This window comes from Amphibalanus amphitrite, unplaced genomic scaffold (genome assembly GCF_019059575.1).
Source record: "Amphibalanus amphitrite isolate SeventyFive unplaced genomic scaffold, NRLGWU_Aamphi_draft 000964F_arrow, whole genome shotgun sequence".
Taxonomy (NCBI): domain Eukaryota; kingdom Metazoa; phylum Arthropoda; class Thecostraca; order Balanomorpha; family Balanidae; genus Amphibalanus; species Amphibalanus amphitrite.
Genome location: NW_024882458.1, coordinates 56,521 through 80,415, shown reverse-complemented (window position 1 = coordinate 80,415; position 23,895 = coordinate 56,521). Strand labels below are relative to the sequence as shown.

Below are 23,895 nucleotides of genomic sequence, written 5' to 3'. Positions count from 1 at the left end.
TTTGGCCGAGTCCAAGCTTGTCTATCAGGTTTATCTCTTGCTCTCTCTGGCTTCGTTAGCTGATATAATTGCGCTTTGCTCAATCCTAACTGCTTGCTGATGAGCTGCTGAAGCTCTCCAGCAAAAACCATGCCGAAAGTCCGTTTACAAAGTTGAAAACGGGAGTTGTTTCACCATGGTTGCCTATTAGTGGCTTAAGCTGAAAACGGAAAAGGACTACTCCTACTTGACTTTGGATAATAATTGACTCGAGTCGTTACCGGTCACCAAAAGCACACAGTCCCCAAGCTCGATAGCTAAGGGATATCTTATAAAAGTATGATGCTTGTATATCATTAGAATCGAGCGCAATCGCACTTTTAGCCAGAAAATAAATGTCCGGGTAATTCTGGGACACCCTGTAGATCTGCAAATAAACTTAACCCGGCAGGCGGTGGGCCTACTGGCTACTAGCCACCTTCCGCGCGGTGGGGGGGGGGGGGGGATTTTTTTGCCCTCCCCCCGTATCTCGGAAACTACTAAACGGATCCGGAAAATTCAAACGGCGTTTGATAGCCCTGTCAAATTTGTCCAAGGAAACCAAATTTCATTGACCTCGGGGTCACCGATGACGTCACAGGTCAGGTCAAAGATAAAATGTTTCACCGTTCACGGGGCTTCTAGGGAAAGCGCTATAACACCGAGTAAAACGCATTTTGTCGAAAATCAGCGATAAGGCGTCAGTTGTCTAGTACATATGTTGCTATTAGAGGTCACTGGTCGTACCAGGTCAGGTCACAGGTCAGGTCACCAAAGGTCACCAAGGGTCACCACATGAGCCCAACTTTACTAAGGTTATGCGATGCATGTTTTATGGCCAGTTTTTCATTTCCAACTCAATGGTGTTGGTTATAAGACCATCAGGTACGGTTTAGGTCACTTTCTGGTGGAGGTCAGGTCAAGGTCAGGTCAAAAAAGGTCAAATTTCGAAGTTGATATTTTTGCATAAAATGGGTATCGATTCGATGCAGCTCGTCACGGGGAGTCTAATGGTGGTCTTTGTTTTGCGCTACGAGGCCTAGAATTGCTAAAAATTGAGTGTTTGAAAATTTGACGTCATCAATTTTGAACAGTTTTTTCGCTATAACTTGGCCAAAAAAAAGAGGTATCGATCTCAAATTTGGTATGTAGATAGAAGGCGGTAGGGACTATTACAGATATTCCGATTTTTTCGAAATTAAAAACTTTTTGGATTTTTTGGCTATTATAATAAAAAAATATATGTTTTGATGTTTGGGGGTCAAAATCCAAAAAATTCGAAAAACCGAAATAGCAGTTTTGTAGCCCTTTTAATTTCACACCTTTTATGTTGAAACATTTTTCTGTATCTCTAAAGCTGTAGGCCTGACAGCTCTTCCCGCAAAACCTTTTTTTGGGTCGAAAATGGCAAAAATGACGTCACTCTGACGTCATTAGCGGCCAACCTATCATAGCCTTTGGAAAAATTTTTGGTCACCATGTGCGCTAGCTGCTCCCGGGAGGGTACTGAAAGTTTGGTGACGATCGACGCAGCGGTTCTCGAGATATATTGAGAAAAAAAACTAAAGGGGGGGGGGGCAAAAAATGCCCCCCCCCCCAACCGCCTGGAAGGTTAAAGTAGGTACACTTATTTAAGCTGTATTTCTTATCGCTTTTGTTATCGCTGTTAAAAAAATATTGTTATCATTGTATCGTTTATCGTTTCGTTATCGCTGTTAACAAAACAATTACCGTTATCGTTTTATCGTTTTATCGCTATCGCTGTTAATTTTTTTTTGCAAATTTTTATCGTTTATCGTTTATCGTTATCGCAAACCGTACTTATCGTTTTATCGTTATCGCCGGTCCGAAAATTAGTTATCGCGGAAAGCACTGACAATTTGTCTTGGCGATATTTATGGCCAGTGGTCATGGCTAAAATATCCTTTGTAGTGCCCTTAGACGCTATTTTCTGTAACCAGCTGCCATTGAAAGTAAAATTCAAAAAGCTTGATTCGGCGATACACTAAATCTCCCCTTGATGCCATTGATCTATCCTCAGAGCGTGTGAATCCTTCTCACCAATACCACAAAGTCCCTGATCCGGGCTGGACAGTCTCCTCTATCCGACGCGAGCAGCTCCCCAAGAGCAGGCTGTGATACCTTGGGCTGACCCAAGGCTATAGTATAGGTTGACCGTATAAGCGGGGCTGGTTGACCTTTCCACGTGACGGGCTCAGCACGGGCGGAACACTAGGGTGGCCGCAAAGGCCAATTTGCCCACCCACCCCCCGAATTTGAATCATTCTTCCGGCCCTGGAATGGTCTCGCTAGACAAAACAAACAAACACTACATTGTGGCACTTGGGCTTCGTATAAATATAGATTTATTTAAGTTTTGTTTTGAGACACGGCTGTCTAAAATATTCATTGGCTTGCTAGGTTCCTGCTGATAAGCTGTTTTATGACAACAACAAGCTCCAAAAAGGCCCAAGTTTCATGCCGCAACCATTATAAGCTGAATTATTTACATGTTACGTGTTTTCATTACTATGAATTCATAAAGCCTGTTTCAAATGTCGTCGTGGCTGACGTTTACTGCACGGCTATCGCTGACAGGGACCGGCAGTGCCGCAGTGCAATTATATGGATCATTTTTTTCAAGTTGAATGTTTATTCAATATCAGCACATCATATAAAGGGCACTAACGACAGGCTGAGCAATTATATGGATCATACTGGCTATTATAGGTAGACGGCAAACGCAATGTTACCCCTTGTTTCTTACTTTTGATGATTCTCTCATGGAAAGTGATTCGGCCAATGGTGCTTGTGGTGGCATATAGGTATCCAGAGGGTGGTTGTTATCTGATTCGGGTACGAAGCGCTCACTTGCTGCAAATTACCCAAGCTAAGAAGTAAGAATAACAAAAGCTCGCTTCCGTATCTGGCTTGGCTGGCAGGTGGGAGCACTGCGGCCTATGAGTAGCAACTTCCTGATATTGGTATGTTGGAATATCTGCAGTAATGCTGCATTCTGAAGAATACAGTAGTCTCTTCGCCGTCTTGTGAGTCTCGGCAGCGCCATTTTGTGATACCGGCGTCCCTCTGAAATCGGACGACACAATACGGTTTTATTAGCGATATTCTGCGAAGCGGAATAGATAGTCGGATGAATTCGGCACCATAGCGAAATTCGAATTCAAATAGGATCAGAAAGACGTTGGGGAAGTTTTCCAATAAGAGCGCCCGCGGCCCGGCCGCTTTCAGTTCAACGGCATTCAGTTTTGGTACTGATGATGGATAAGTATGAAATGGAGTGTAGCTCTCCTGACTTGGATAAATTTTGTCCTTGACTGGTTGCATTTTTTTTCAGAGGCGATACCGTTCTTCTAGCCACGCAAATATTGACGAAGTTCCCCACAGTGGCAGAATCTTACAGTACGTACTCTTGTTTCGCTTTTGGTAATAAATATTTTCGAAGTCCAAACCCCTTTCAGGTCTCTCTCTCCAATGACTTTTATAGTCAGGTATGTCGGGCAGGTCCAAACCGCTCGAAACTTGACATAAAGATGCCACTCCTGAATCGTCACAAATGCAGCCAGTCTGAGAATATCCCCTACCAAAGCGCCAGTGGTCGTGAAACCACGTACAAATCCGGCGGCTGTGGTGATTTTCCTGGAACACCCTGGTTTGAGGCACGTTATACTCGTGAGCCGTGATGTTCCCCGTCCACCGGGAGCAATGAAAACTGCATCCGAGTGCCGTCCACCAAAAATACAGCCCCGGCAACGGCCCGACGTACGGCGACTGGCCAGATTCCGGAATAATCCGGTTTGGTTTAGCATACCTACCGTGGGAGCTCTCAGCTGTTTGGGATAGTTTTATGTATGAGGCTGAACTTTGCTTTACATATTTCAGAATTCAGACTTAACTTGATTGATAAAATGGATGGCTGCCACCTGGGATGCAACAGTGTTTTTTTTTTCGCTCATCGGTTGTTCGTTACCTGTACTCGCGCTGTTGTTCCGAAAATTGCCCGCTTGCTTGGCGCACTTCCTTCCAGACTGCTCTCGTCATCCGTATTTTCCTTCACTTCGAGCTCACTAACTTCGCAGAGTATTTTCTTACACCTCTTATATCGAAAATGTGGTACTTACGTCTCAGCACCTCCAGGCAGAAACAATAGACATAGAACATGCCCTAAACAACTTGCGTGTATTCGGTAGCTGTTTGTAATGAAAGAAATCATTGTGTCATTGCTGTCAATTCCAAAATCTCCTCCTGGTTCGACACAAGAACAAACAGTCGCGTCCTATAGGTACGACTCTAGGAAGCAAACAACTGCGCCCGACAAGTTCCGGAGAGCAAACAAGCCTCGGGCGCGGGCTGCTAGATTGCGTGGGGCGTGGCAGGAAGGGGTGGGGAGCGAGGGAGGGGATGGGAAGGGACGGGGGAGTGAGGGAGGCGGTGGGGAGGGACGTGGGAGGGAGGGAGGGACGGGGAGTGCGGCAGATGAGACCGCAGCTGATAAGATGATTACACAGTCGGCGGGTTTTTGCATGCATTGATATGGATTTATGTGCATTGTAAATTCGCACTCGCTTTGAGCGGGATAAATGTGGCCGGTTAGACTCGGGCCGGAAATGAACCGGGTCCTGCCTCAGTCGGGTGCAGTTCCTGCGAATGGAACGTTTAAGACCATATCTTGTTCTGAGTTGATTTATTTATCCATCGCTCATGTAATGAACATTAGCGGGTAAGACGGTAGGAAACAATTTGTATAGCACTGCAGCTCAAGTCACCAGTGATCTGACAATTTCTCTGGGGAGCTCAGTGACCGGTCACTGCTGCTGACCGCCGCTATAACCATCCCTCCCCCGAGAAGGGAGGGAGGGGGGCTGTAACCTGACCGGCCCGTGCGTCAGTGAGTAATGCGCGCTGCGTTCAGTGGCGCCAGAGAGCCGGCCGGTATCAGAGCCCGCTCTATCTGCGCCCCTCTAACGTGACAGGCGGCGGGGGAGGTGGCCGGCGCGCGTGTCATCCGACAACTCGGCGGCACATTGATCAATCCCCCACCCTGTTCGATCTGATCTAAATCCGGCCGGGCCGCGGACAGGTCAACTCGCACAAATGTGCGCCATGATGGAAAGGGGTAATGGCGGCGGCAGACGGCTGATCCCTCCCGTGCGTCATATGCCCAGTTTGCGTCAAAGCGCATATGTTCTCCCTACCGAAATAGTGCGTCATCCGATCAGTTAATGGAGGTCGAACTTCTCATTACGAAAATAGCAGCTGAATGTACGACTGAGAAATGAGGGCCGTGACGCACTGCGTAGTGCGTGCGTAATCCCCTCTAATATCTGTGCCCAGCTGGTGCCTCGTGTAGATTCCCTGATTAAACTCCGGTGACCCTCCAATGAATTATGCTGCCGGCGTGCCTCACGCAGTTTGTCACCATCTCCCCAACCCTCTCCCAGACCGTGACTGCTGTCAGGAAGCTTGTCAACTGTCATTGTCCTGTGTTTGACTGTTCACTTTCCATTCTCTGCCCCTGGGCCGATATACGCCGAAAGCCGAAGGAGTGTCCCTGCCCTGTGTGTGACTCCTCTGTCACAGGACCTATACACGCCGAGGAGTGCCTCTGGTCGTTGGTGGCTGCCCCCCCCCCCCCCCCACCTTCAGACCCAATATACTATACGCCGAGGAGTGTCACTGCCTGGTGCGTGACTGCCCCCCCCCCCTCCTCTCTGCTGCCTCCAAGTCCGACCTACGCCGAGGAGTGCCCCTGTCCCGTGTAAAACTGTCCCCCTCGCCTGCCATCAGGTCCGATATACGCCGAGGAGTGCCCCTGCCCTGTGTGTGACTGTGTGCCCCCCTCGCCTGCTTCCAGGCCCGATATACGCCGAGGAGTGCCCCTGTCCTGTGTGTGTGACTGTGTGCCCCCTCGCCTGCCATTGCAGGTCCGATATACGCCGAGGAGTGCCCCTGTCCGGTGGACTCGCTGGAAGACTGGCTGGCCAGCGCCGGCTGTCCGGCCTCCCACCCCCAGATCGAGCGCGACCTCAGACCGTACCACAACGTCGACTTCGACAGCGTGCTAGCGGCGGCCACCAGCCAGTTCTCACACGCCGGCAGCCAGAGCTTCTGCAACTACGTCGTCAAAGACAACCAGGTGATTGCGACTTGACGAGGGTCCATTTATCTACCTGCTCTGCTCAGGCGATGTTGGCAGATGGCAAATTAGCAACAGTTGCCGACAATGGGCTGCGTCCATGTAACGCTTGCCAAATGTATAACCGCTAGCGAGGTTCAGGGGGCGGCTGCCTAGGGGACTGGTCCGACACCACTATCGAGTTTACGAACTCATTAAATCAATGATAACGCTTGACCCGAAACGTAGCCGCTCCCACCTAACTTTCCGTCACAACTTCAAATGTGCCGGAACTTTTCGTTGATTAATTAGAAAACAAAATGTGTTCCGCGGCCTACATATGACGGCTTTAATGCGTCCACTTTATTGGAGTCGAGGTAATGGCTGTTCCATCTGTTTTCGCTGATTAACGAGGATAATTTTTGTCCTGCCACTAAGCTAATGAGCCTGCTCCAGTGGCTCAAAGGTCCGCTACTTGTGTCCGCTACTTGTTCTCTGCAATGCTAGTCTGCGGTCAGTGGTAGTGGTTGCGCTACAGACCAGAAAAATTCGCTAAAGGCGTGTGTGTGGAGGGGGAGAGGCGGAATTTATCGATCGGATTAGGCTATTGGATTGGCTCAACAATCTTTTTACTAGCGTTGCTTCTTGACTTGCAAATTTGGTTTCATAAAATCGCCATATCTTTCGTTGAACCCTCATGATTCTTTCGATAAGAGGCCTTGTGCCTTTGCTTGTTGACACTCAATGGCTCGTTTGCTTGATTTTTTATTTTCTTTCGGCATTTCCTTGATAATGAATCAGTAGTTAGCAGTGAGACAGTTGTGTTCCGTTGGACACTGGACAGGTCTCGGTAAGGAAACGTTTCGCGACGCCTGTGACCAATATTCGACCAATCGCAGGGGCTTTCGCAAATTTTCATAAAAAACATTCAGCTACGCTTGTTTAGAAGTTACGGAGGAAAAGATTGCCGCTTTATGAATTTCGGGAAATGCAACTAATGATCAGGTTTGCATAGCATCGTGATGTCATAATTAAAAAGGTTTAATGGGATTCAAAGTCGATACATCTCCCTTCTTCCAGAACTATTATTGCATTTGAATGATTTGTGTAGATCAGGTGTAGATTACTTGTCCTCTGGCTCTATCCCGTTCGTCTACTAACGCTATAATATGCTGCTCATACTACATTGAATGGCACCCGTAACGATTCACGTACTGAGGGTATCGGCTGCCGCCGCCTGATACAGACGTAATATAGACCGCATCAAAGTCCTGCACAATGAGAAATGACTCTTGTGAGCTCTGCTCAGCATGTCGGGATTAATCGGGCTGTTCTCTCGCTCAAGTTGACTGGAAAATGGCCTCTGATGTACTTTGAGAAATAACCAACGTTTAGCTCAATAACAGTTAATCCATTTGACTTGTATTATGTACGCCTTCTTGTTGCATTGCTACGAGAGGCATCACGAAGACGCTACGAACTTTTTGCTGTCGGATTACATTGATGTCGGTAATTGACCGCTGTTTAGCCTCACCACCCAGGTTCTGTGTCTCCTTACCCCTCGCTCGGCTCACCCCAGCCATACCTGTCCCGCAGATCCACCGCCGCTGTTACGGCAAGTACGTGGGCTTCCACATCTTCATGGACGCGATCCTGCTGTCGCTGACGCGGAAGGCGCGCCTGCCCGACCTGGAGCTACTCATCAACCTGGGCGACTGGCCGCTGGTGCGCTCCGAGAAGCAGCTCGACCTGCCCATGTTCAGCTGGTGCGGCTCCACGGAGACAGACGATATCGTCCTGCCCACCTACGAGCTCACAGAGGCGTCCGTCGAGTGCATGGGGAGGTGAGGCACCACGTGAGGGGTGTGGGGGGGACGGGGGGGGGGGCGGTCGAGGGGGGCTGGTATTGGGGTGCAGTGTATCACCGAGATGTATGTGTAAACGTGGTTTGATATTCAATGTGATATGAGATTACCAACAGATCTAATTCTTATCTGTAATTTACTGGGGATCTGTATCCGGGTTACAACGTGAAGTGCACTAGATTTGTCTTCAACCTCTGACGCAAGTCGTTAGTGATGGCAATCCACCGTGCTACTGTAGTGCTACGTGCGTTTGATGTGGGCTGAGCGGTTCTGCGTATGGTGTACTCATTTCCCGGTGAAACCAGTGCCGAATAATCAGAGGCACACGATCCTCAGTATTCCGGTAGGCTAGGCTAAATAAATTAATGCATTACCGCAATTAGTTGTGAACCTTCGCTTCTCCACCCATGCGTGTGGGTCCCACTCCTACTTCTAAGATTATTATGAAACTTCAAACGACAGTCCCAAGCCCAATTTTGGCGAGTTTCTCATGCATGTATCACTCACCAATAAACATGCATCTGAAGGCCAATCTGCGGAGGTGATCATCCTCAGCTCAGGCTCTCTGTAGTAGATGAACATTCCGATGGACTGTGGTGAGCAGCCGTCCCTGGCTCAAAGTGGACGCTAATTGGCCTAACTACGCGGGGCCCATCTGTGCCGACGCGGTGGTCAGCTCACTTCGACGCTGACAGACCAAGGTCTCAGGCCAGGGACGGTTAGCTCTGTTTCTGACCCTGCCCTTGCATGAGAATGGTTTGGTTATGCTTAATTGGGCCATTCATGCTCATGCGATGTAACAAGCATGCATATTAAGTCGTCCTGTCCACTCGGAGTTCACGCCTTACTTCCCCTGTAGACGTCTGACAATTTATGGCGACACCTTCCGTCGAGTTTCGAGCCTAGCGTCGATCGTGCTCCATGGTAAAGCGCTCATCTGTTGCCGAGATTCGGCAGCCCGTTGGCGCAATATGCTCATCACTGTCGGTATTCACTCTTCATCGTCCGTTCCCTAGCTTCGCGGGTCCTTGCTGCCAATCAAAGCTCCAAGCGGTGCGAGGTTTCCTTATCATCCAGCCGCCGCCGCCGCCGCCGCAGCAGCAGGGGCTTTTCTGGGTTCGTTTGGTGGCGGTAAACTTGCAACTAACTTTTGTTCGCTCCCAAGAAGTTGGCAAACAATCGGGGCTTGATGACAACGTTAAAAACATTGTGAAACCGACTCAGGCGGAACATATTCTTAGCCTGGCGTAAACCGATTGCCGAGAGAAAAACGCTCATTTTGAATTCTTACTGCGTTCCTCGGAGCGGTTTTGTGAAGTTACGTGGACGGCTGTCAACATGAATAGATAGCAATGCACATCCCCTGCTGTTAGCTGTTTGTTAGTCTTCGGCGGATTGAATGTCTGCTGTTTAGTCACCATCAATTATCGCGTCTGTCCGCAACTCAACGCTCCGCGGTGTTAGGTCGTGTAACTCGAGAGTGGGCGCTGCCGTCCCGGCCTCTCGATTGGCACTCACGGGAAGCACAGTAATTTAGCGTCAAATGGCATACCCTCGCCCGCGCTCCCTGCAATTGTATACTAAGAGAATCGAGATGCGTATTGCGAGGCTCGGTCTCCGGCGGTTGTTGTGTTTCCCTCTCCCCGAACCACCCACGGAGCCCGAGCGGTGTTTTTAGGCGCATGTATGCCTGTCTGCTCTGTGGTCACCACACATTTATGTCGACCTCCGTGCTCACCGGTACGTGTCCGGTGCCCCGGGATGACCCCGACTGACACGCTCCCCTCCCCCGCCCCGTGAGCCACCCCCGTCCGTCCCGTCAGGTCGCTGTGAGCACGTTCGGGCGTCGCCCCCCCCCCCCCCGCCGCGTGGCCCACCGCCGACAGGGCCCCCATTAGCTGCCGCCAGTGTGGCCTATTTGGCGCGGCGAGGCGACGGGGGCGATGCGCCGTTCGAGCCCCCCGGTCCGCGGCGCGGCGACGATGACCCGTCGGGGTCGTTTGCGTCGCGGCGGCGCGGCGGCCGCGGCGAATGGTCGTCGTTAGACGGACGCGGTAGGGGAAATTGTGCCGGTTAGCAGCCGGACGTGCCTCACAGTATCACTCGAGGACCGCGATAGATGACGTGCGCGACTGCCGAGTACGTGCAGTTGGGAGAGGCTGTGTGCGTCTGTGGCTAGCTATGCGTGTTTGGTTTTGGCTCGCAGTCGGGACGAGTTTCGCATTTTTGCGCTTGGGTTATACCGACCCTATGTTTGAGATAAATGGTTTAAGAAATGATTTGTCTCGTTATTTGTCCTATGAATTTATGATGACATGATTGAAAACTTCAATTGCATCCAATCTGCAGGTGAACTATGACCAGCAGATATTAATCAAAACCAACCAGGTGCACGGCTATGATTTTTTTCGGTTATGCCTTCTGCCCAGGCCAAGTTCGTGCGTATGGAAATGCTCTCTCCGATGTGCATATTTTTCGTCTGAAGAGTTCGGCAGCTGAATTGTATTCGACTATCCGCCAATGGAATATCGCTCGCACCACGGATGCGAGGAATATCGTTTCAGAGGCTTTCAAGAGAATGATTCACTTTAACCCGCGCCCCAGTGGCGGTCTCGGCCAACTTCGCCCTAGTGAGGGGGGGGGGGGGGGCATATGTTACCACCCACCTCTAACTCAAAAACTAAGAGGGCTAGAAAGACGCGGTAAAAAGCAGTCGATAGCTCTCAATACGTACGTTTGAAAGTATTTCGGTCATTTTTCACCTTAGAGCAATATTGGGGTCACCAGAGGTCATCAAAGGTCAAAATTTGCCAATTGTCATTATATTTTTCAGAAAACATGCCGCTATCTCAGGAACTATGGTAGCTAGAAAAACGCATGGAAAAGCAATCGATAGCTTTTGAACTCTTCTTTTGAAAAGGTCATTATCAATATTGTCCTCAGGTCAACGGTTTAGCCTCCGGAGGGCAAAAACTCCAAAAATAGCTGTTTTTACGAAAAGTGTTTTTCGACAATAACTTTCGACTACAAAAAGCCACGACATTTCTATTGCCAGAATCGTGTTCCCCTCACCGAGACGCGTCGAATGAACTATAATTTGACCTTGAAAGGTCAACTTAAAAATTTGACCTCAGGTCAAGGTCATGACCTGACCGGAAAAGGTCATGTTGCATATCAGTCGATGCGTCTCAACAAGACAAACACAATGAGACCATCCCCAGCGTTCTATCTCTTTCCAATCGCGAGTTATTGGCAAAAAACTGTTTGTAGCCTCAAATGACCTCGGATGACCTTTCTTGAGGCTAACAGCAAAAATGACACCTTGGTCATCACGAGTGGACTAAATCATTGTGATTCTGAAATATTTGGACTGTTCCTATGCGTACACACGGATCTAGACGCATTTTCAATTTTCTCCATTGACTTGTAATGGAAAGGTCATGCCAATGACCTGACCTTAGGTCACGGATATAAAAAATCCGAGATATCCAAATTGCAGGCTCCCATAACAGCATGCAATCCACCAAGTTTAAAACCTTTCTGACAAACACTGCAGGCTGGACATGATTGCAAACTTTTTTAAAGGCTTGGTCAGTCAACTTGACCTGGTGACCTGACCTGACATGACCAGGGGTCAAAAATTTCACACATTGTCCAAAATTGATGTACCAAAAGCTACCCCAAGCGGCGCGGCGCTACGCGCCGCGGTTTTTTATTCACACGCGAAAAACGCGACAGGGTGGTAACATATGCCCCCCCCCCACTGGGGCGAAGGTTAAAAAGAATTTAAGTGTGAAAATTGATATTGCTGCTTAGTGCTTGGAAACATACGTACATGTATAGGTACATGTATAGGTGCATGTATCTAGACATGTAACATACATACATGTATAGGTACACCTGAAACGTTTTTCAGACCAATCTTAAACGTTTTACGATATGCACATCGTTTCAATTTCAGAAAAAGATCAATTTTGATATGAGGCATTGGAGGTATAATAATCAATTATATAGGAGGTGGATTTTTTCAACCAATCGGTTTTCCACTTCGTGTCGTAACCGTGCGAAGCTCCATTTTATCGAATCTGATCATAGTTTAATCTCATTTTGCCGCCCTGATTCTCCCTGCCGCTCTACTGCCCTGGCCGCTCATCTGACGCCTCCGCTGCCCCCGGCCTCCCGCCTGACGCCCCGCTGCCCCCCTGCAACAGGGTGATGCTAGACATGCTGTCGGTGCAGAGCAAGGAGCACGTGCCCTGGGAGCAGAAGCAGAACATGAGCTTCTGGCGGGGCCGCGACTCGCGCCGCGAGCGGCTGCGTCTGGTCGACATCTCTCGGGAGCGGCCGGACCTGGTGGACGCCGCGCTCACCCACTTCTTCTTCTTCAAGGCCGAGGAGAAGACGTACGGCCCCACACAGCCCAGGATCTCGTTCTTCGACTTCTTCAAGGTGAGCGCCGATACTCTTCCAGGAGGTGGTGGTTTCGAACGCGGGACGTCGGGCGTTGATCACATCGAGTCGCCGATATTTGTTAGAGCTCTCCACCTAGCTTATATCATTATATGCATGTGACCTTGATGACCTTGCACGGGTGTGCACCCACACTCCACAGTGCACGCGGCGTATGACTGTTAAGACTGGACTCCACCGTTTCGCTCCGTTCTCTGCCAGATACAGATGAGGTGGCATTCGTCCGTCGCTCGGTGGTGTTCGGTCAGCTCGGCACCACACCCCTCTCCCTGGCCGCTCGGCAATCTCCTCCATTATGCAGTTATCGGGCCGTTCACAGCCGCCGACCTGAATCTCAATGGAAAATTCAATGTTGCGATGCATCGATGAAAAGCGTTTTCCGGATAGGTCAGGCCCGACTGGGGTACAAATTAGATACTTTCAATGTCGGATGTGGGCCACTATCAGCCGTATGCGTTGAGAGAAGGGGAGCAGCGAAGCCTTTGTTTTGTTACCAGCGGAATATTCGTTTACATATTCCGGTGCTTATCAGTTTCAGTGTCGTGCCAACGCCTCAGAAATCAGAATGCCAAATTTAGCAATTGCTGGAGCGGTTGCTAATTACATTAATGATACATTATCTTCTAAATGCAAAGTTGGTTGTTACATCTAATGAAATTACTTTTCCAGTGTTGTAACCGAAGTCATCACTTCAACAGGTCCTATCCGTGCATGGTATAACAGTGCAATAAAGTATGAATAGACATACGGGCAAAGCTCGTCCCGCATTAAATCATTTTAGATAAGAATCATATAACGTGCCTGAAAGTTAAAAATGGAATTGTGGTGCGTCGTTATAGTTCAGGTCCATTGTCCATAATTCACAAGTTTTTGGCTACCACACTTATAACCGTACGAAACTATTTGAATTTGTAAATGCCTCTTGTCAGACCTGGACGAAACCAAGACCGCGGACATAAACACACTCGGCGCCGTGTCGGGGTGTGTGTCAACAGACTTGCGCGCCGTCCGCAACTGGACCACCAAACGCGGGCCAGCAGTATGGCGTGCTTCTCTGACCGCTCACCATTAGCTAATGGAGCCGGGCCGCCGGCATGCATTAACTATCCGGCGGCGCCTGTGGTTGTCCCGCGGCGGGTTAGCCGGCGTCCGCCGCATCTGCCCCAGATGGATTGTCATTGTCTCGCGCTGAAATGTTACACCCGATCCCGCTGCGCTGGGCGGGGGCTGGAATTGAGATTTCGGGCTGAAGTTCAACCCACTCGGTGCACCTTATACATAGTATATGTATCGTAAATGCTTTCACGGACAGAGACAAATGTGCATGATCGGCGTTTAAGAAATTAAAAGCGCTGATATTAATATTGTTATTTGTACGACTTTCTGTGGTCGTTCTCCACGTGAAGGGTAACACAATTTGCTCCTCGTTCTGTTCTGTTTACACCGAAGGATAGTCTCCACAGGGATGTCACATAGGAACTTAAAAAACTGCTCAAGTTGTTAGTATGCTACTTCAACGGAGAGTCGTACCCATGTCTCTCGAGTCCAGTTCTTATGACTTTCGCTTTAGGTAGCATTTTTCGGCCACCATTTGTGTTGCCAGTGGTGGTAAAGGCACGTATCTCACAATTTTATGCAGAGCTGAGCTCTTGTCTCAGAAGTGGCCCGCCTCAGTCTTCCTAATGAACACTTTGTCTGCTGCCCTCCTTCGCTCTAATCCGGGAAATCCACCAGCTTGACTTTGGCCTAGTCGTTCGTACCAGTCCTTTGTGATTTTGCATACGGTACCCACCATGTTTAACGGCTGTTAGTGGAGGTAGGTAATACATTGAAGCACTCCGCATTACTCGAAGTGGTACGTTCTTTTGGACGTTCCGCCTTAGAGTTGTATGTCCAGTCCAAATGTTCCTGTTTCTTTGACGTGTAGAGATGCTGCTTACATAGTTCCGATCCTCGACCATACGGCTGAACTTTAGTTGAGAGCAATTGTATGATTTCGCTCTTGTTATCTTTCTTGCCAATAATGTGTCATGTTTTAAAGGTATAAATGCGACATCGGTAGAATGGCTCTTGTCTGGTGACAATTTTTGATTGGCTTACTCTATGGCTTACTGGTTTCCATAAAAATACAGACCGGCTCATGGGTTCAGAGCGATTCGTATGTGACTTTCGTTCCTGATATATCACTGAAAACAAATCTACTCTCCTCTCGTGAGTAAACTCACGGAAGAGCGGTTATATGGACACCACCTATTTGACGGCCCCAGCGACCGGTTAATCAACTCACCACTTGCCGGTCAACTTTCCGATGAAACGTGCGTTTGCTCATGCATATTTACCCACGCTCGATGAGTTAACTCATTGTGAAAACTCATGTATCGTTGGTTACTCGTTTCCGTTACTCTCATACTGTGAGTTAATTTACTCATGGATGGGCGGTTTTATGGACACCACCTATTTGACTGCGCCAGCGACCGGTCAATCTACTCACCTTACTCATTGTGAAAACTCATGTATCGCTGGTTATTCACTTCCGTTACTCTCATTCTGTGAGTTAATTTACTAATGGATGGGCGGTTTTATGGACACCACCTATTTGACTGCGCCAGCGACCGGTCAATCTACTCACCTCTTACCAGTCAACCTACTCATCAGTCGTAGGTAAGGTTGACCGGCAGGAGATGAGTGGATTTTCCGCTGTTAATATTACGGATAACGCGACTTATCAGATTTTCATTCCCATATTGCGTGTTATTTCGTGTGCGAAATAGCATGCAAGACAAGGAAGAACATCCAACAAGACCATATACTATCCGTAATACTAACACCGAGCAATGACACCGAACACAGAAACGTGGTCGTGTTATAGGAACAATCAACAAGATATCGATTGTTCTGTACAACAAGTGCGTGGATACCTATTGTCATGCCATGGGCGACATAAAATTAACAAAATGATAACCCTGCGCTCATTTTGTACTGTTTAAATTTTAAAACGAATGACAAGTCAAGAGAACAGCAAAGTTAACCTGTATTTCATGCACTGACATAAGAACAAGCACTGGACAACCTATTACGGGCGTAACGCTCAATGATCACAGCTGGTTGCAAGACCAGACCTGCTATAGGAACCCATCATAAGGAGCAGACGGACCTATTATACAAGCAGCTTTCTATTTCACAGCTTTGTGTGCGATTATATTATTTCGTATCCTATCTCGTATCTCATTCATTAGCGTCCAACGTTTCACGTCTCTTTACGGTTAAGGGCGGGACACCCTGCAACAAAATATAAACGAACTGCAACAAGCTACTTAAACTGCAACTAGTTATAATGACAAAAACTTGCGGAACAGAAAACAGAAACAAACAGAGAAAAGTATGAGGCACCAACAGAACTCTGCCGGTCAGTCTCTGTCCCGGCAGCTGATCACTTAAGTCGACCGCCGAGGTTAGCTCTTTGAACTCGACAACCGCCTCATTCTCCACGTAGAGCAGCTCCGTGCTCGCCAGCGCGGTGCAGCAGGTGGTCGACTGCATTGTCTGCAACGAGAACAAATATTTCCGATATTATTAATGGTTATATCCCGAGCAAGCTGCCTCGGGTCGATTAACGCATATTTTTCTCTCGAGTGATGTAACGGTTTTATCCCGAGCCGTCAGGTGAAAAAAAAAAACAGGAACTTCGAGAGCAGCAAAGAAAATATACATACCCGGGGCTGGGACAATTTAATTATGTCACTGAGTTTTTGCCAAAGTTCCAAGGGTCATTAGACCCGAGGTATTTCGATAAAATACGAGGTTTGCTAATTAAATTGTCAGCCCTAGGGCAAGTTTATTTCCAAACATGCAACGCTCACAAATGGTCACAAAGTCCACAAATGCTGCTAAATAAATTAAATTTACCAGAGGGCCGGACAACGTCCTTGACGACGGGCAGGGCAACATATTATTCAGACGGAGGCTGAGCGGAGCGAGGCCGTAGTCATTCAAATGAACATTCACTCTCTATACTCACCGATAACGAGCCAGCTCTCCTCAATGTCCATCGCCGGCGGCCCGCTCGCATGGTGCCCTCGCCGGGGTCGACGGTGGCGGCCGTGACCTCCGCATCGACAGAGGTGCTGGGACCCTGAATAACAAACCAATGGATGTTATTAATGTACGCCACAACAATACACAGTTACGGTCAGCCAGTCTATTTTGAACAGAGTTTCCTAGACACAGAGGGGATGCTAAAGATAGTGGCTCGTGACCAGGAATTGGTCCTGAGGAAGTGAGCAAAGGGAGAGCAATGTCATGAGCAGCAACAGTGGGGATTTCAGGTAGTTACTAAGATGCATGAGAAAAGTGGAGCTGATCTTGTAGCTGTGAAAACTTCAAAAGTACAGGTAGCTCAGGAAGGGGTGTGGAAACACATAGGAGCGTGTCTGTTTTGGCAACTCAACACCACTGCTGTCTCGGTAAATACAGAGGGAAGGGATGATGGATTTTGGGTGATTAGCATGGTAGGATCTGGAGGAGAAGGACTGTAGGAAACCAGAGACTGGGGGCGTGGAAAACGTGGTGGTATTAGACAGAACGGCACTGGGTGGTATGATATGACATGTTTATTTCTATTTGTTCTTCACTATTAACACCTTAACAATCACCTTAACAGCATAACGTCATGGGAAACTGCAGTGTGGCATGGACACTGCCTGGCCAGCCTGTGAGTCATGTGCACAAGAAATATTTGTGGTAAAATTTCATCTGAGAACAGCTCAAAGCAGTTTCAAAATCATTTTTCACCAGACACCAAGCACAGCATTCCAACCTACCCACCTTCGACCTAAATCAATTTTTTATTATAGCTGGGCACCTGTGAACTTGCATATGCTGCCATTTGTTTGCATTTACATTTTGGTATTCCTCTGATAGGCATGTCAAAGGTAGCTTTTGGATGGTAGGGGAAGGTGGGGTAAGATGGCCCAGCGGGGCAAGACGGACCACCAGCCCTCCCGGCTGAACTGCTGCTGGTATCTACTGCTTTATGCACTCACTATGTTTGTTTTCCTTCGTAACAATGGCCACCTTGAGCTCATGCTGCTAAGATGCATAGCTTTTGAGTTATTGAGAAAAATGTTGTTTTTCGTCAAACCGATCTAATATAAGAGGTCTACGGGTGATTCAATTATGGCGCCTTTCTTGTATGATTAGTTTCTATTTTGCACTTAACTGTGAAGAACAAAGTTATAAACTTAGTTATAGTCACAATTTAGGAAAGGCAAGGTTTTGCAATGTTGGGCTATTTGACATATACATCATGATAATGACATAATTTAGATTTGGGGCAAGACAGACCACTGTGGTCCATCTTACCCTTTGCTGGTCCATTGTACCCTGCATATGGAAACTTTTTTTTCCAAAACATTGACACAAGTTTAAGTAAACTAATTTTTCAGGAAGGAGTCTTTGTTGCATGTGAGCCATGCATGCAAGTGCTCAGTTAGCATGCATTCATGCTAAACGACAATCAACACACATGTTCCCAGCTTTTAGCTGCACTTCCATCACACATGAGTAAAGAATAAAGGCTCATTTTGTTATTTTACCATTCTGGTTACTTTTTCTTACAAGAGTACAGAGCAGAAGTGTAACACACATGAACGGATAGCAGGGACTGCTGGGTGGTCCGTCTTACCCCACGTTTTTTCTTGTCCGAGTTTTTGACATGTCCCTCTTTAAGAGCATCCACCACCTAGATGTCTTTAATTTGAAATTTAGTCTTTACACATATCAACAGAGGAAGGATTCAGCATTCCGAAGACTATAAATAATATGAATTACGAGAGCAGTGTAGCAAGATATGCGGCCTCAAACCTTAGCTGGTCCGTCTTACCCCACCTTCCCCTACTGGTATTTTTTTTTTTGTCTTCAGCAGTGCTCAGCAAAATAGGTCAACATTTTTTTTTACCCTGAACTTTAAGGGAACGAAAACCTGATGCATTTTCGAACTCACCGCATGTGATGTTACGCTGGACATGAACTGAAGCTTTTGGCATGCAATTTTGCCACTACAAGCATGATCCTGGATATGTGCATATTAAAAATATAAGCTATTCTGCCTGTTACCCTGGATCTGGATGTACAGAGGTCTATAAATTCATTGTACGCTGCTTGAAAGGCAGTCTGATACCTAAACTGCAGTATGACGTGGACGCGGGGTCACACATGTGAACTTCCTGGCCCCTTTACTGTATATTAATGTCCCAGGCATGCATGTAGGCTAGCAAAGAGAGCTGTCGTTTAACTCTCTGGTATTTTCCACGCACAATACACTTAATCAAGCAAAATATCTGGTATTTTACTCACCTTATTAGCAGCACGCGACTCCCCCTGCACACACGGATCCGGCCGGAACGAAAATGGCGGCGAGGCGGCCTATGATCCATCGGTAAAGAAATACGTCAAAAACGAGTTTGATAACCGGTCGGCTGTGAGTACGCTTTTTACGCACGATTTGATTTTACCTACTCATAACTCACTTCCAGAACTCGCTTTTTACAGATTTAGTGAATGCATAATTCGTGAGTACGATAATTACGCGCAATACATGAGTCAAGGAACTCTTATTTCATGCGTTCGGGGCCGCCTTACTCATGGATGGCAGGTCATTGATTTCTTTGCATGAGTTTTTGTAATGAGTAAACCAGAACTCAGGGCTTGGAATGCTTCATACACGAGTAAACCAGCGATTGAAACTCATTAGCGACTGGTAAAATGACCTTTACTCTCCATATACGAGTAGATTTGTTTTCAGTGTAGTTTGCAGTGTTTTGTATAAATTATGAACGTTTGACCTGACCAGCTAGCTAAATTGAGCACCCAAATAACACTGCCCTTGAGCGATATTATTCTCTCCTGTGCATGGCTTTAAACACATTGCTGCATTTCACAAGGGATTGTCATAATGAGGATTTGTGGAGATCATACTTTTGCCCCGTTATACACCGTTTCAATCCAGCTGCCGAGCCGTTTGGCAGCAGGCTCGCTCGCCCGTCGCGTCCATTTCGCGTGGTTACCCGTCTCTCTTTGGAGCAGCGGGACGGCCGTGGCATGGCGTGTAGCTAATGCACCGCTGTCGAAGAACTACGAGCCATTGCCGGTGACGCATGCGAGTCTGTGGAGCGACAATAAGTGGCCATCCGCGGGGCCGCCCCGCGGGAGTGCGGAGCGATGGCCGCGGCTAACTGCTCGGACAGCCTGAGAGCGGTCCGCGCCGCACCGTGGCCCCTGTCACAGTCTGTTAATCGGAAATGGAAATAGGTGGAATGCACTGTAACTTGGGGTTTGTTCTTTGTGTCGCAATTGAAAGCCAGTCAGGGGCCCGGGAACGATTTTCAAGTTGGGGGGGGGGGGGGGGGCGAGCCTGAAATGCCTTATGTGATGCATATGAATCAGTGGCGTAGCTAGGGGTCTAAGGAGACACGTATACCGGGCCACATCGGGATAAAAGGGACCCTCGAGTCCGAGGGGCCCTGCGGCGCCATTTGACCGCTGAGGGTTAACGATGGCCATATTTCTACTCAGAAGGGCCCCATGGGGCTCGTTAGAGCACCTCATGGGCCCTAAATAGCCACACTAAGATCTCCATTCTCCATAAGGGCCCCACGCCCTCTTCTGAGGGCCTCTTGTGGCTTTTAAGGGCACCTCGGTTGTCTCCAAAGGCCCGTTACTGGCCTCTGAGAGGTCTCACCGGCCTATGAGGGGCCAGTTCTAGGAGCATTTCCCGCCTGTGATGGTCCCACACTTATTTTTCTGAGGGCCCCATAACGGCAACTGTGGGGCCCTCGTCGGCGCCTATGAGGGCCCACACCGGTGTCTCTGAGGGTTTCACACCCCCAACTCTGAGTGCCTACACCAGTGCCTATTAAAGCCCTATATTGGCGGCTTTGAGGACCCAACCAACACCTGCGCATCTAAAGGCCACCCACTGGTGACTTTTGAGGGCCCCACACCGCTGACTCTGAGGGCCCCACCGGCGTCTGACAGTACCATGCCGGTCTCTAAGGACCCCATGCCGGCCTAAGGACCCCTTGCCGGTCACTGAGACCCCCTGCCGACTTGTAGAGGGTTCGCGTCAGCAGCTCTAAAGGCCCCACACCCGTCTGTAACGGCTCCACACCAGCGTCTATGAGGGCCCACAGCAACGCCTATTAGGACCCTCATCGGCGCCTCTGAGAGAATCACACTAGCACCTCTGAGCGCCCACACCGGCACCTGCATGGCGGTCCCACACCGGTGCCTCTAAAGGCCCCTTACCGGCGTCTCTGAGGGCCCTACGCCGGTGATTCTGAGCGTGCTACCGATAACCGAAGGCACCACACAAGCCCTAAGTGTTGCTTAGCTTTAATCCCATACCGGCCCTCCGAAGGCGCCACGTCAGTGCACTCATTGCCCCACACCCCTCCATCACACCGGAGCGGGTAAACTGTGTTATACCTATAGCAACGATTCTACCACCGTTGTACGTCATGTATTTCTCAAAGTTGACCAAGCTGGTGCAGTATAAAATCTGGCTTGCCAAACTTATGGCCAAGGTCAGGCCCAAATCAAAGCGGGATGACAATAGCAGATGTTGTCAAATCCTTGGTCAAATCGATACTGTATCAGCAGAAACCATTCAGATGGCAAGGAAAATGCCGTGTGTTGATGTGTAGTAGATGTTTAACCCGGCAGGCGGTGGGCCTACCAGCCACCTTCCGCGCGGTGGGGGGGGGGGGGCACTTTTTTGCCCCCCCCCGTATCTCCGAAACTACTTGACGGATCCGGAAAATTCAAACGGCGTTCGATAGCCCTGTCAAATTTGTCGAGGGAAACCAAATTTCATTGACCTCGGGGTCACCGATGACGTCACAGGTCAGGTCAAAGATAAAATTTTTCACCGTTCACGGGGCTTCTAGGGAAAGCGCTATAACACCGAGTAAAACGCATTTTGTCGAAAATCAGCGATAAGGCGTCAGTTGTCTAGTACATATGTTGCTTTTAGAGGTCACTGGTCAGTGGTCATACCAGGTCAGGTCACAGGTTAGGTCACCAAAGGTCACCAAAGGTCACCAAGGGTCACCAAATGAGCCCAGCTTTACTAAGGTTATGCGATGCATGTTTTATGGCCAGTTTTTCATTTCCAACTCATGGTGTTGGTTATAAGACCATCAGGTACGGTTTAGGTCACTTTCTGGTGGAGGTCAGGTCAAGGTCAGGTCAAAAAAGGTCAAATTTCAAAATTGATATTTTGGCATAAAATGGGTATCAGTTCGATGCAGCTCGTCACGGGGAGTCTAATGGTGGTCTTTGTTTTGCGCTACGAGGGCTAGAATTGCTAAAAATTGAGTTTGAAAATTTGACGTCATCAATTTTGCACAGTTTTTTTCGCTATAACTTGGCCAAAAAAAGAGGTATCGATCTCAAATTTGGTATGTAGATAGAAGGCGGTAGGGGCTATCACATATATTCCGGTTTTTTTTTTCGAAATTCAAAAAACTTTTTGGATTTTTTGGCTATTATATTCAAAAAATCTATTTTTTTTATTTTTGGGGGTCAAAATCCAAAAAATTCGAAAAACCGAAATAGCAGTTTTGTAGCCCTTCCACACCTTTTATGTCTGAAACATTTTTCTGTATCTCTAAAGCTGTAGGCCTGACAGCTCTTCCCGCGAAACCTTTTTTTGGGTCGAAAATGGCAAAAATGACGTCACTCTGACGTCATTAGCGGCCAACCTATCATAGCCTTTGGAAAAATTTTTGGTCACCATGTGCGCTAGCTGCTCCCGGGAGGGTACTGAAAGTTTGGTGACGATCGGCGCAGCGGTTCTCGAGATATATCGAAAAAACTAAAGGGGGGGGGGGCAAAAAAATGCCCCCCACCGCCTGGAAGGTTAAAAGAAACAAGAAGGGAAGAAGTCCGGAAAAGGGAGGAAAGATCTTTTCTCGCTGCCTCAATGTTGAGGGGGCGCCGCCCCCTCGGCTCCCAAGCTGGGGGGGGGGGGGCAAGCGCCCCCGCTGCCCCCCCCTGTTCCCGGGTCTATGAAGCCAGTTGATGTTAATATATTATTTGTAGCCATCTAAACGTAGAAGACACCATTGAGGCATTTTTCTTCAATGCAATGCATTTTTTTCTGAATTTTTTCTCCATCTTTTAATTTTTAACCAGGCTGATTGTACCGAGCGGACTCTATGTCCACGTTTTTTTTTCGCCGATTACCGTATGAATTGGTAGTTGGCGTTGTGCACATTTAGGACATGCAAGTTTTATCCAAATGCTGACGAGTTTTCCTGAGTTGCCGTCCGGTGTCGCCGTTCGGCGTCGCTCGTCTGTCGCTCTCCCGCTCTCGTCTTTCGCTCTCCTCTACTGTTCCCTCTATAGCAGCTCTCCAGTGTGGCTCTCCTGGGCAGCTCTGCTCTATATCGCCGTCCCGTGAGCAATCGCTCTCCGTCGCTCTCCGTCGCTCTCCGTCGCTCTCTGTCGCTCTCCGTCGCTCTCTGTCGGCTCTTTTCAGACCGTTTTCCTTTCGACCGTACCTTTTCGTCCCAGCCGGTGTGTGCGCAGCGCTATCGGCTGTCTGCCTGCGGCGCTCCGCGGTTCGTCTCAATCCATTCGTCGGCCGGCTGCCCGGCGGCCGATCTTCTACAGACAGCCGGCTCGTCGAGAGCACTGGAGGGGGAGTCGGCGCCCGTGACGCCGCCGCCGGGGCTGAATCCGACGGTTATCGCTCTCATCTCCGCCGCGGCTGTCGAGTCTAGGGCCGACTTGGAGCTGGCCACTTTGGGGAGTCAGCGGGAAATCTGCGTGGGGAACGGGAAAGGGTGGTGGCCGGCGGGAGGGTGACGACCCCCATCTGAGGCTGACCGCCACGGACGCCGGTGCCATCGCTGTGTCCCGCTGTCCACATGACCATGTTTGTCTATCTTAGCGTGTATGTGCGCGGTGGAGTATATTTATCGAATATGATTGCTCACTGTCTTCTATATATCCTCATGCGTCGCTATTTAGTTATATAAGCGGTTGACGCAACACCTTAGAGAGCTAGATATCTGCTGTAATCAACGCGAAAGTTACATAAAGCTTCTTCAATTATGTATTCATTTTTTCTTTAATTTATTACGAAGCGCTAAAATACCATCGTAAAAGGAGAAGTGTATGCATATTGCATACCTACATTGATACGCGTCATGTGAGGGGTGTCGTATCCTCGAAATATGTTACGCCAATGCGGCTCGACAATAATATCACGGACACGTAGCACACGGCAGATTGGCCACTGTTGTCGTCTCAAAATCACCATCCTACAGAATGGTTGGCAGTTTCTGTCAAATATTTCACAAACAAGGCGCAGCTTCCTCCGAAAACGCCGCCAGTTGCCGGTAA

The 23,895-nt window shown here is 48.6% G+C and overlaps 1 protein-coding gene across 2 annotated transcripts in view; it reads left to right on the top strand.

Annotated features, from left to right (window-relative positions):
* LOC122368651 (protein O-glucosyltransferase 2-like) overlaps positions 1 to 23,895 on the top strand; it is a 109,647-nt gene that overhangs the window by 51,062 nt on the left and 34,690 nt on the right. For both annotated transcript variants that reach the window (XM_043342806.1, XM_043342805.1), the window contains 3 exons: positions 5,961 to 6,172; positions 7,748 to 7,995; positions 12,228 to 12,465. In XM_043342806.1, the coding sequence (XP_043198741.1) occupies positions 5,961 to 6,172; positions 7,748 to 7,995; positions 12,228 to 12,465 (698 nt within the window). The remainder of the gene's footprint in view (positions 1 to 5,960; positions 6,173 to 7,747; positions 7,996 to 12,227; positions 12,466 to 23,895) is intronic.